The following is a 13,989-nucleotide window of genomic DNA, read 5'->3' as shown; positions in this document are numbered from 1 at the left end:
GCCTACCTAGAAAATGCGGTGTGAAAGGGTAGGGTAAGTGCCTCACATGGTAGAGTGCTTGTCTAGCAAATGCAGTGTTGTGAGTTCAAACACCAGCATTGCCATAAATAAACAGGTAGCTACATATAATATTTATTTTGATTGTAAACCTTAAAAGTTTATTGTAAATTTGTAGTTAGTCTGAATGAAATGTATGTGTAAAGGAAATTAAGAACATTAAGCCTCTGTGTGGAGCTTAGTGATAGATTGTTTGCCTAGTGTGCCCAAGACTCTTGTTTCTGCCTCCATACCACAAAGATAATAAACACAAATAAGCAATATATACTAGATATCAGCTTCATATTTTGTTGCTCTTTTGCTTTTTTGTACATTTTTTGTTGTAAAAATACTGTACAGAGGGGTTACAGTTACATGAGCAAGGTAATGAGTACATTTCCTATCAAGCATTGTTGCCTCCTCCTTTGTTTTTCCCCTAGCATCCCTTCCCTCCCACCTCCATAGCTATCCCCCACCTGCCGAAGTTGTAAAGTTTGTTTTCAACATAGTGTATTATACATCTCATTGTTACAATGGCTTAACCTGTATCCCTATTTAAGCATTTTGTTTTTTCCCTTCTCCTCCCTGAATCAGAGAAGTGAATATAGAAGATGCAGGGCACTGACATCAAATACAGTGAAAATAGGGGTTATACCATGGGGGAGGAACATACAAAGAAACAAAAAAAATCACATGGTGCATTATAAATACATTAGAAACAATAGCAAGAAAGAAAAAAAATATTTGTGTCCCTATCTTGGGGCACATTTTGCTAAACATCATCTTATATGGTCATATGTACATAGCTTTTGACCTTTTCTGCTTGTTTTACACATGTACTATTATTGAAAATAAGGGAAACCATGAGACCTATGTTTCTTTGGGTCTGGCTTACTTCACTTAATGTAATTTTTTTCCAAGTTTTTCCATTTCCTAACAAACGGGGTGATGTCATTCTTTCTGATGGAGGCATAGAATTCCATTGTGTGTGTGTGTGTGTGTGTGTGTATGTATGATGTGCATATATATATATATACTATTTTCTTGATCCATTCATCTACTGAGGGGCATCTGGGTTCATTCCATATCTTAGCTATGGTAAATAATGCTGTGATAAACATAGTTGTGCTGGTAGCTTTTGTATGGTCTTGTTTGTGATCATTTGTATAAATGCCCAAAAGTGGAATTGCTGGGTCATAGGGGAGCTCTATGTGGAATCTTTTGAGGAACCTCCATACTGCTTTCCAAAGTGGTTGAACAAGTTTACACTCCCACCAACAATGCAATAGGGTTCCCTTTTGGCCGCATCCCCTCCAGCATCTGTTGTTATTAGAGTTCTTGATTCTAGCCATTCTAACTGGGGTGAGGTGGAATCTCAATGTTGTTTTGAGGTCTTTTGCTTTTGTTTTGTTTTTTTTTTTTGGGTCTGGTCGTGGGATCTGAACTCTGGGCCTGGGCGCTGTCCCTCAGCTCTTCAGCTCAAGGTTAGTGCTCTACCACTTGAGCCACAGTGCCACTTCCGGCTTTTTTTCTTTTTGCTTATGTGGTGCTGAGGAATGGAACCCAGGACCTCAGGCCTGCAAGGCAAGCGCTCTACCACTGAGCCACCTTCCCAGCCCCAGGTCTTTTGCTTTTGTCTTCATGTATTACACATTCTTTTAAGGACAGCTGTGTTTTTTTAACCCATGAGATAGGAAAAATATGAGGGATTTTTCATAGTGATACAAAATCTTTTGCTTATGTGTTACTGTAGGGATTGGTTTCTTTTAGTGATTCTTTTTTAGTGACCCCTTTTGCCAGCAGGTGTAAACTACTGTAACCTTACAGATAAGCAGTGATGCTGAACTGCTGGGCCACAGGGACATTGTGTGCAGGGACACTAATGACAGCTTTTTGTTGAGCCTGTGTTTCCCAAGATAGGAAAACCCTGAACAAGGGGCACATGTGGACACAGAAGCCATGCAGACACTTGATGACATGCCTTAGGGAAGTTGCAGAGAAGGCACTGTGCAGTTAAAGTGGACTGACCATTTTCACCCGGAAGTGGGTGGCAGCCAGAAACACGCTTCGTGTGTCCATTCCAGTGTCCACTTGCACACTTCAGTGCACCAGTACAAGTAATCCTATTAAAATCACATTTTGATGTCTTTCATTGTAGGCTCAGAAATGGTTCATTTTGATGGAAAAAGTTCTTTGCTGTACACCTTTATTCAGAAATCCACAAATCCAACAAAGGAAGTCATTTCTCTGAATTTTAACTCCAGGAAGAGTGATGGGATTTTATTTCATAGGCAAGGACGAAATGGCAAGAATTTTACCTTGGAACTAGCTCAAGGAAAACTGGTCCTGTCCCTTAATTCAGGTAAAAATATCAAGGAAGCTTTTTTGAAAAGACAATTATTTAGATGAAAGTATTTTATACTTAAATTTTCAGTAAATAGTGACTTTTCCCTGAAACTAAATTCATGAATAATGAAAGGAGGCTTTACAAATACTTGCATGGAGTAATTTGTATAAATAGAATCTGCAGGTCAAGGAAACAAGGTTGCCCTACAGTTTAGGAATAGTAAAATCAACATATGGGTATCTGAACTGTAATCTCTATATACAGCTTTATAGTTCAATTGTCTAGCAACCTCATTAGCTGCTCAATGATCATAGCTGCTAATAATATCATAAAGACACAAATCGATCACTGTAAAAGTTTGAGATACTAATATTAATAAGGTCATAATAAGAAAATATTTTCAACTTAAACGAAAATACAATGGATATTGATACAGATCTAGTGGCACACACCTGTAATTCTAACACTCAAGAGGCTGAGAGAGGAGAATCAGATATTTTAGGCCAGCCTAGTATATGGTAAGACTCTGCCTCCAAAGAAACGGATCTAGTGGCACACCTGTAATTCTAGCACTCAAAAGGCTAAGAGTGGAGAATCAGCTATTTTAGGCCAGCCTAGTATGTGGTAAGATTCCACCTCCAAAACAAACAAACAAGCAAAGAGAAATTGTTCAAGGCTAAAAGTAGATTGTGTTCAAGATTAAGGTTAATCTAGGCATGTGGTACACACCTGCAATCTCAGCTATGTACGAGAAGGAGATAGGGGACCATAGTTTGAGAGCAGCTTTGAGAAAAATGAAACCCCACCTCAACAAAAAGCTGAGTGTGTTGATTTATGTCTGTCATCCCAGCCTCACAAGAGGCATATGTAGGAGGATCATGGTCTGAGGTCTACCGTGGATAAAAATGCAAGACCCTCTCCAGAAATTAACTAAAGCCAAAAGGACTTGGGGGATAGCTCAGGCTATCAGGAGGAGCGCTTGCAGCTCTGAGTTCAAACCCCAATTCTTCCAAGACAAAAAAGTAAAAGATGAAAATAAAACAATTAGCTAACTAGTTCTTCAGATAGGAGGTGGTAAGGAAGTTGTAATTGTGAAACATGTTAGACTTCTTTACTAGAAACCACAGTTCTGACCCAGCTGAACTCACAGTACGTTCACTTTTCCTCTTTTCAGGTGAGGCTAACATGTCCTCCCTTGATGTGCCAGCAGCCCTCAGCCTGGGCAGCCTGATGGATGACCAGCACTGGCATTCCATTCTCCTGGAGCTGCACAGCACACATGGAAGCCTCACTGTGGACAAGCACACTCAACTCTTCGAGGCACAGCCAGGATCCAGCTATCTGGATCCTGGTTATAAGGTGGCAAAATTCCTTTTCAAGTGTATCAGATTATATCACAGAAATCTAATATAGTCTTCTAGGGAAAATAGGATTTTATAGAGCAATGTCCACCCTTCCCTGGAAATTCAGACTCTGGTGGGCTACTTCTTGTGTGACCATCCCACCGTGGGAGATAATACATATGTGGGCAACTTCATGAAGCCACAGCATCACTAGGTGAGACACCTTACAGGGACCACCTTGTCTAAGCTGTCTGTCCTGTCTTAAGACCCTGTATGATCATGATGTGGTTCATGACTCTGCAGACACACTACTGAGTTGTTTTACCATGCACAGATGTTAGTCTTTATATTTAGGAAGATAGTTTAGCCAGTCAGTATGTATTAAGACTCTATCTCCTTGTCTCCAAAAGTGCTTACTTAAGAGGCTAATGTATGAAAAGCAATCAACACAACAAATAGCATTTTAAGATGTGTTATTTTGGACAATTCTAGGTTTTATTTCTCTGTCTCTGTCTCTCTGTCTCTGTCTCTCTTTCTCTCTCTGTATTGGTACTAGTGTTTGAACTCAGGACCTGCATACTTAGTTCCCTTAGCTTTTTTTGCTCAAGGCTGGTACTCTACCACCTGAGCTACAGCTCCATTTCCAGCTTTTTGGTGGTTAATTGGGAATATTAGTCTCACAGACTTTCCTGCCCAGGCTGGCTTTGAAGTACAATCCTCTGATCTCAGCTTCATGAGTCACCCATGTTTGGTTGGATAATTCATTTTTAGTTTGGAATGTGATAGTCAGCCATAGATATTCCTTCTTGCTTCAGATCATCCTAAGCAGAGTAAGTGACCTTATGAAGTAAGGTGGCTGAGCCTAAATAATTTCTTGCAGACATCCTGGTGCTTAGGCCTAGAAGTGAGACAAGTCATCCTTTGAAGTGCAGATGCCTGGCCAGTGGGGTGAGCTAGGAGGGTTCTGCTTCAGAGAAATGCAGATGTCATAGCCTTAGGAGGGCTTTGATTAGCTCCTTAAGTGGCTTGGATCACTAGCCTCTGAGTAACCTCTAAGCATACCCTATGTGGAAGGTTAAGGCCTATTTTCCCTCGATGGGAAAGTTCTGCTGGTCCTTGAGTATGTCCATTTAAGGCTTGGCATCTTGTCCTCATGGTAGGGGGGAGAGTAATAATTCCCCCTGCCACACACATGTGATCGGCATTCCGGGATCCCTGGAGACAGGGGTGGGCACTTGGCTGATCGGTTGCCTGAACCTGTCAATCAAGTGTCTGGGACTTGGAGTGTCCTGTGACCCTGCCCCCCCTGCCCAGACTCTATTTAGGCATGGAACAGCATAGGCTTGGGATGCAATGCCATGTGTGTCTCCTTGATCCTGTCCTGTGTCTTGTTTCCTGGCTTGTTTCCGGTCGTCACAGCGTCCCAATTAGGCTCTCCATTGGAGCTGAATTGGTTTGTTGGTATTTTGTTCTTTCTTTCATTTCTGGCCTGTTTCCTAGCTGTGCTATGTGTATTTGGGGGCTCTAGGCCTTTGTAACAACTGTCTCTCTGTGGCCTGCTATGTAATAAGGACTCCAATAGTCCATCTACTTAAATGTGGCTTCTGGGATAATTCACCTTACAACACTTGGAGAGCTCAGACTTAATCAACATGCATTTTACATGATTTGTTAAGTATGAAGAGAGATAATATCCATAAACCTATACATTTTATTTTAGTGATTCTGAAGCCCCAATCTCCACCCTATCCTGAATTGTGGTACTTGTTCTGATGGCTCTGCTTAGTTTTGCATCAGGCATATCAAGCAAACCAGGGAACTGCATGCAGTGCTCACTGGCATCGGTATAGGAGACCAAGCAAGAGCAGAGCTTGCTCTTGAACAACAGCATCAGTGGATTGATTATGATGAGCTCACAGCATTATGGTAGAAGCCAAAACCCCCAACCTGGCTGCTAGAAAGTTTGTTAAGCCAAAAGCCATAGATTTACCATAAAAATAAAGATGAAACACCATCCAAAAATAACAAGTCATATGACTGTTGTACATATGGTGAAAAGAATACGTTGCATCTTAAAACTTGATTTGCAATGAACATAGCAGTGTAAAACAATACAAAACAAAAATTAAGGCCAATTATCACTATACTTTTTTTTTTTTTTTTTTTTAAGAGAAAGAAAAAGTTTTTTATTGTGAAGGTGATATACAGAGGGGTTACAGTTACATAAGTCAGGTAATGAGTACATTTCTTTTTTTTTTTTTTTTTTTAATTTAATTTAATTTTATTTGTGAACATACTGTACAGAGGAGTTACAGTTACATGGGCAGGATAATGTGTACATTTCTTACCAAGCATTGCAGCCTCCTCCTTTGTTTATCCTTCACATCCCTTCCCAGCCTCCCCCCTCCCCCCCCTAATCCCAATCCTTCTCCTTCCTTCCTCCCCCCAGCCCCCCCCCCCCCCCCCCCCACCAACATTGTAAAGTTCGTTTTGGACATGACAACTTGTACTTCTCATTGTTGCAACAGGTCCACCTGTATCCTTAAACAACTGGTTTTTCCCCATCTCCTCCACAAGTTATACTGACATCAAATATAGTGAAAGCAAGGGTTATACTGTGGGGGAGGGACATACAAAGCAACAAAGAGATAATCTTATAAATGTGTTAGAAACACATGCATGAAAGAAAAAAACATTAAAATACACATCTAAGGGTTCATTTTCCTGACATCACATTATCTGACCTTTTCCGCTTGACTCATACATATACTAGATATTACAAATAAGGGAAACCATGGGACCTACGTTTCTTTGGGCCTGGCTTACTTCACTTAATATAATTTTTTCCAAGTTTTTCCATTTCCTAACAAATGGGGCAATGTCATTCTTTCTGATGGAGGCATAGAATTCCATTGTGTATATATACCACATTTTCTTGATCCATTCATCTACTGAGGGGCATCTGGGTTGGTTCCATATCTTAGCTATGGTAAATAATGCTGCAATAAACATAGTTGTGCTGGTAGCTTTAGTGTGGTCTTGTTTGTAAACATTAGGGTAAATGCCCAAAAGTGGGATTGCTGGGTCATAGGGGAGCTCTATGTGGAGTCTTTTGAGGAACCTCCATACTGCTTTCCAAAGTGGTTGAACAAGTTTACATTCCCACCAACAATGAAGTAAGGTTCCTTTCTGTCCACATCCCCTCCAGCATCTGTTGTTGTTAGAGTTCTTGATTTTTGCCGTTCTCACTGGAGTGAGGTGATATCTCAATGTTGTTTTGATTTGCATTTCTTTTATGGCTAGGGATGTTGAACATTTCTTCATGTGTCTATTGGCCATCCTTCTTTCTTCTTCAGAGAAGTTTCTCTTTAAGTCTTTCGCCCACTTGTTTATTGGGCAGTTGTTTCTTTGAGGATTTGTTGTTGGGGGGTTTAATTTTTTGAGTTCCAAGTATATTTTAGATATGAGACCCTTGTCCGTTGTATGGCCAGTAAAGATCTTCTCCCAATCCGTGGGCTTTCTATTGATCTTGCTAGCTATGTCATTTGCCCTGCAGAAGCTCTGCAACTTTATGCAATCCCATTTGTCCAACCTTTCTTTGATTTGTTGTGTTTCCAGGTCTCTATTCAGAAAATTTCGGCCTGAGCCAAGGAGACCTAGGGTTTCTCCTATTCCATCCTGTAATGTTTTCAGAGTGTCTGCTTTGAGTTCAAGGTCTTTGATCCATTTGGAGTTGATTCTGGTGCAGGGTGATATATAAGGATCTAGCTTAAGTTTTCTACATGTAGTTAACCAATTTTGCCAGCACCATTTACTGAAGAGGTTGTCTTTCTTCCATTCTATTGTTTTAGCTCCCTTATCGAAGATTAGATGGCTATAGGTCTGTGGGTTCATTTCTGGGTTTTCAATTCTATTCCATTGGTCCTGAGGTCTGTTCTTATGCCAATACCAAGCTGTTTTGATTACTATGGCTTTATAGTAGAGTTTGAAGTTTGGTATTGATATTCCTCCAGCAGTGTTCTTTCCATTCAGGAGCGTTTTTGCTATTCGGGGTCTTTTATTGTTCCATATGAATTTTTGGATTGCCTCTTCTATTTCCTTGAAGAATGAGGGTGGAATTTTGATAGGTATTGCGTTGAATTTGTAGATAGCCTTGGGAAGTATTGCCATTTTCACGATGTTAATCTTTCCAATCCAGGAGCATGGGAGGTTTTGCCATTTTTTAAGTTCTGTGTTGATTTCCTTTTTCAAGATTTTAAAGTTTTCATCATAGAGGTCCTTCACTTCTTTAGTTAAGTTAATTCCTAGGTATTTTATTTTTTGTGGGGCTATTACAAATGGAGTTGCTTTCCTAATTTCAGCCACACTTTTCTCATTGTTGGCATACAGAAAAGCCATTGATTTTTGGGGGTTAATTTTATAACCTGCTACTTTGCCGAAGTTTTGAATCAGCTTGAGTAATTTGGGAGTGGAGTCTATGGGATTCTTTAAATACAAGATCATGTCATCTGCAAAGAGGGAGAGTTTTATTTCTTCTTTCCCTATTTGGATCCCCTTTATGTCTGCATCTTGTCTTATTGCTGTAGCTAGGCATTCTAATACTAGATTGAAGAGAAGTGGAGAGAGTGGGCATCCTTGTCTTGTTCCTGAGTTAAGAGGAAATGGCTTTAGTTTTTCACCATTGAGTATAATGCTGGCTGTAGGTTTGTCATATACAGCCTTTATCGTATTGAGGAATGTTCCATGGATTCCTAATTTTTCCAAAACCTTCATCATAAAGGGGTGTTGGATCTTGTCGAATGCTTTTTCTGCATCTATTGAGATAACCATGTGGTTCTTATTCTTGCTCCTGTTGATGTGATGAATAATATTAATTGATTTGCGTATATTGAACCAGCTTTGCATCCCTGAAATGAATCCTGTTTGATCGTGGTGTATGATTTTTTGGATGAATTGTTGAAGTCGATTGGCCAAAATTTTGTTGAGAAGTTTTGCATCAATGTTCATCAAAGAAATGGGTCTATAGTTCTCTTTCTTTGATGAGTCCCTGCCTGGTTTTGGGATGAGGGTTATGATGGCTTCATAGAATGTGTTCGGTAGTGAGCTTTCTCTTTCAATTTCATTGAAGAGTTGGAGGAGTATTGGTGTGAGCTCTGCTTTGAAGGCCTTGTAAAATTCCGCTGTAAAACCATCTGGTCCTGGACTTTTCTTAGCTGGGAGGTCTCTTATTGCTGTTTCTATTTCAATGCTTGATATGGGCCTGTTAAGCTGGTTTAACTCATCTTGGTTTAGTTTTGGCATGTAAATATTTGCTAGGAAAAGGTCCATTTCTGTCAAGTTCTCAAACTTATTAGCATAAAGTTTTGAGAACTATTCCCTTATAATGTTCTGAATCTTGGTTGTTTCCGTGGTGATGTTTCCATTTTCATCTCTGAGTTTATTAATTTGGGTGTGTTCTCTTCTTTTTCTGATAAGATTTGCTAAGGGTCTGTCAATTTTGTTAAGTTTTTCGAAGAACCAACTCTTTGTTTTGTTGATTCTTTCTATAGTTTTTTTGGATTCTAATTCATTTAATTCTGATTTAATTTTGATTATTTCTTTCCGTCTACTGGATTGGGGTTTATCTTGCTGCTCTTTTTCAAGGAGGTTTAGATGTGTCATTAAATTGCTAGTTTCAGATCTCTCCAATTTGTTGATATGGGAGCTCAGAGCTATAAACTTGCCTCTGAGTATTGCCTTTGCTGTGTCCCAGAGGAGCTGGTAATTTGTGTGTTCATTTTTGTTGAATAGCATGAACATTTGAATTTCCTTTCTAATCTCTTCCATGACCCACTCTTGATTCAGCAGTGTGTTGTTCAGCCTCCATGTGATACTGGACTTTCTTTGGTGGCTTTTGGTGTTGAGTTCTAATTTTATTCCCTTGTGGTCAGAGAGAATGCAAGGTATAACTTCAATGTTTCTGAATTTAGACAAGTTTGCTTTGTGGCCTAAAATGTGGTCTATTTTAGAAAACGTTCCATGTGCTGCTGAGAAAAACGTGTATTCTGATGCTGCTGGGTGAAATGTTCGGTAGATGTCTGTTAAGTCTAGTTGATCTATGCAGCTGTTTAGATCTGCGGTTTCTCTGTTGAGTTTTTGCCGAGTTGATCTATCTAGTGGGGAGAGTGGTGTGTTAAAATCCCCAACAATTAATGTCTTTGGATCTATATGGGATTTGAGGGAAAGTAGTGTTTCTTTGATAAATTTGGGTGCTCCATTGTTTGGCGAATAGATATTTAGAATTGTAATATCCTCCTGAAGGAGAGATCCTTTAATTAGTATGTAGCGACCTTCTTTATCTCTTCTCACGAATTTTAATTTGAAGTCTATTTTATCTGATATTAAGATTGCAACTCCCGCCTGTTTATGGGGGCCGTTTGCTTGGTAGATTTTGTTCCAGCCTTTAACATTGAAAATGTGTTTGTTTTTACTGGCAAGATGTGACTCCTGCAGGCAGCAGATAGAAGGGTCTTGTTTTTTAATCCAACTAGACAGTCTATGTCGCTTAATTGGAGAGTTCAGTCCGTTAACATTAAGAGATAGGACTGAGAGGTATTTGGGAGTTCCTGCCATGTTATCCACCTTCTTGGGGGCTGCGAAAACTAGGTTCTTCCTATGGTTCTTGGATTCTCAGTTTGGGTGCAGTTTCTTGGCCTTTGTTGCGGTCTTGTTGGTTTTCTATGTGTAGGACATCTTTAAGAATCTTTTGTAGGGCTGGTTTGGTGGAGATGTATTGTTTCAATTTTTCTTTGCTATGGAAGGTTTTTATTTGGCCTTCAGTTATGAAGGAGAGTTTAGCTGGGTACAGTATTCTTGGTTGATAGTTGTTTGTTTTTAGGGCATGGCATACATCATTCCAGGCTCTTCTTGCTTTGATTGTCTCTGCTGAGAAATCTGAGGTGATTCTAATTGGTTTCCCTTTATAGGTGATTAACCTTTTCTCCTTGACAGCTTTAAGGATCTTTTCCTTGGTCTGAGTTGATCCTGTGTGGATTATAATGTGACGGTGGGATGTCCTATTCTGGTCTGGTCTATTTGGGGTTCTAAAAGCTTCTTGTATCTGAATAGGCCTATCTTTTTGTATGTTTGGGAAGTTCTCTGCTAGGATCCTGTTAAACAAATTTCCTAGACCATTAACTTCTGTTTCTAGGTGCTCCTCTACACCCATTATCCTTAGATTAGGCCTTCTGATGGTGTCTTCTAGGTGTTGAATAGATCTATCATACTTCTTGGACTTGTCTTGGATGGTTGTATGTTCTTTCTCTATAATATCTAGGCTGTCTTCAATCCCTGAGATTCGATCTTCTGCATGGTCTAACCTGCTGTCAAGACTCTCTACTTTGTTTTTTATCTCTTTTCCTTCTAATTGGTCAGCTTTGATGGCTTCAAGTTCTTTGTTGAAGCTCTGTTTTAGGTCTTGTATGAATTTCTTTACTTCCTTAATTTGGTGTTCAGTGTTTGTTCTCAAATCACTTAGTTGATTGGTTATGATTTCTTTGGACTCCCATTCCTTCTGTTGGGTTCCATTCAGCATTCCCTTTGTGGTCTCCCTGACTTCCTTCAGCTCTTTGTTAATGGATTCCATGAATGCCTTTACTGATCTTTGTGTGTTCTCTACCTGGTCTCTCAATTCCTGAATTACTCTTTGATTAGCTTCCTCCCGTTTGTGGGATTCCTGCAGTTCTCTTTCCTCCCGTTCCTGGGATTCCTGCAGTTCTCTTTGAGTGTTCTCAGCCTGCTCACGCCATTCCTCCCTTTCTCTTTGAGTATTCTCAAGTTGTTCACGCAAATCCTGTATCATTTTTTGATTAGCTTCCTCACGCTTATGATATTCCTGCATAAACTTTTGGGATGCCTCCTCTCTCTCCCTATCACGCTCATACAGAGTCCTTTGTAAGTTGTCAAACTTCTCATTTATCATATTTGCCACCAGTGTTTGTAGAGCTATTTGGGAACTCTCCTCTGGATTGTTCATTAGCTGATCTGACCCCTGATTATCAAGATTGGGAATTGAGATACCTGGATTTGCCATTTTTCTTGTGTTTTTTCGGCTTACTCTGCCCATTTGAGATGAAAATAGCACCAGTTTTGTGCTAGAACACTATCTTAAGGCAACCATCAACCAACGTTTGCATTTATACAGTCAATAGTCTACAGATACAATCTAGTTCAACAGATACATCTATTCAACATCAAACAACTATATGTTCATGGGCTTCAAACCGCAGAGAAGAATTTGGAAAACCAGAAATTTTTAGGGTTAGGGAGAGATGTGGGTAAAAATTAGGAATAGATTGGTGTGGGGAGGCACAGGGAGAGTTAACTATGTCCTAATCTCAATGCAGGAAATAGGTTGGGTAGGATGCAAGTAGAGAGGGAGAGAAAAAGAAGAAAGGTAAAGGGAGATGAAAAGAGACCAGAAAAAAAATTAGAAACGTAAAAATTAATATAGTTATGGAGATTGAAAGACCATCTATTTAGAGAGGAATGTGAATATAATGAGAAAACAGGAGGGAGATAGAGGAGATGTGAAAAACTTAAAAAATGCTTAAAATATTATATAGGTATAAAGAGGTAGTACTGCTATTAAGGAATTTAAGTCTCAGAGGTTTTGGATTGAGTAATAAATTTGTGGATTAAGTGTGTACACAATGGGGGATAGGGTCTACTAGTTAACTATGGGTTTATCAGGATGTGCAGGACAAGAGTTAAGGCACATGCAGAAGAACAAAAGAAAGGAAAAGGTGAAAAGGATAAGAAAGGGAGAAAAAAAAAGATCAGAAGTTCAGTAGAGCTAGACAAAAAAACAAAAAGATAATTGAGAAAGAAAGAAATAAAAAGAGAGAAGACAAGAAAAGAAAGGAAAACGTACATTCACGTATTCCTAAAATAAAAATTATAAGAGGAAAAAAAAGTTACTGGAAAACAATTATTTTTTCAAAAAAGGCAAAAATTAAAGATTAATAAAAGTTTTAGAAAAGGAAAAAAAAATTTTATATATATAAGGTACCAAAAAAAAAAAAAAAAAAAAAAAAAAAGAAAGAAAAAAGAAAAGAAGAAAAAAAAAGTTCTTTGATTTTTTTTTTTTTTTGATTTTTTTTTGGGAGGGGTGGGAAGAATCCTGTATCTCCCTTTTGTCTGTTACCAGCCTCTTGTTGGAGTCTCTGGTCAGCTTGAGGTCCTGTGGCTTGATTGGTTTCTTAAGTCAGTTTGTTCGAACAGGCAGAAAAATGCTCTGCTTTACCCAAGATTTTGAGATCCCCCTCCCAGGTTAGTTTAATGGGAGGGTGATCTGCTTTGAGAATCACAAAAGAGGGGTGATGAGGCTAGGTTCTGGTAGAGTTGAGGCCTTTCAACAAACAGTAGCTTTTCCCTGGGGCTATTTTGTGAAAAATTCACAGAGCCCACCCTGGAGCCATTCTCAGGGTTTCTGTTTTTCAATTGATTGTGGAGGCTGCTAGAGGGAGGGGCAGCCTCTGGCTCTGGTTACCCAGTGAGGAAAGCCACTCCAATGGCTGGTGCCTGAGCTGGGTGACTTTTCCCTGGATGGAGCTGAGTCTGGCAGGTCACTTCGCCGTTAAGTTCTTGTGACCTGTTAAATGACTCGTTTTATTCCAAGGCCTGAGTTGGAGCTAGCAGCTCCTCTGAGCTTTGTCGGTATCCAAGATGGAGATCACCGGTGCTGGGGGGGGAGGGGTGGCCTTCCCTCCTCTGCTCCCTGAGAAGGAGTGAGGAAGTGGGGCTACTCACGCCGAGTCTTGGATCCTGGGTCGTCTCTGGTCTGCAAAGTGCAGGATGAAGATGTCCGCTCCTTGTCGGTTCTTGCTGGTGTTGAGTAGAATCCTCTCGCCCTCTGCGTCTGGCTCCTTCGTCCCGGACTCTCTGTGTGAGCGCTCAGGTATGGCCGCGGCTGCGGTAGCCGCTGCGACCCTGCCGCCGCCGCCGCGGCTGCTGGCAGGCGGTCAGATGTGTCTCCTTGTCTTGGCTTCCCCTCTCTTGTCTAACTCTCTGTCCTGTGATGGCACACTTGGTGTGATTCTCTGGCTTAGGACTGTTCACTGGAACTCTAAAACTGCTTTCTATGCGAGAGCTTGTTCAGATTCCAGCTTCTCCTCCGCCATCTTCCTATAGACTCTTATCACTATACTTATAAAACATTTCAGCCTGAAAAAAAAAAAAAAAAGAAATGTACTCATTACCTTGCTCATGTAATTGTAACCTCTC

At 40.1% G+C, this 13,989-nt stretch overlaps 1 protein-coding gene across 1 annotated transcript in view; it reads left to right on the top strand.

Moving 5' to 3' along the window:
• LOC122114868 (contactin-associated protein-like 3) overlaps positions 1-13,989 on the top strand; it is a 165,197-nt gene that overhangs the window by 54,706 nt on the left and 96,502 nt on the right. The window contains 2 exon segments of the mRNA XM_042688131.1: positions 2,195-2,398; positions 3,558-3,742. Coding sequence (XP_042544065.1) covers positions 2,195-2,398; positions 3,558-3,742 — 389 coding nt within the window.

This window comes from Dipodomys spectabilis, unplaced genomic scaffold (genome assembly GCF_019054845.1).
Source record: "Dipodomys spectabilis isolate Male_0828 unplaced genomic scaffold, ASM1905484v1 ptg000112l, whole genome shotgun sequence".
In the NCBI taxonomy this organism is placed as follows: domain Eukaryota; kingdom Metazoa; phylum Chordata; class Mammalia; order Rodentia; family Heteromyidae; genus Dipodomys; species Dipodomys spectabilis.
This window is presented reverse-complemented; position numbering and strand designations above follow the sequence as displayed.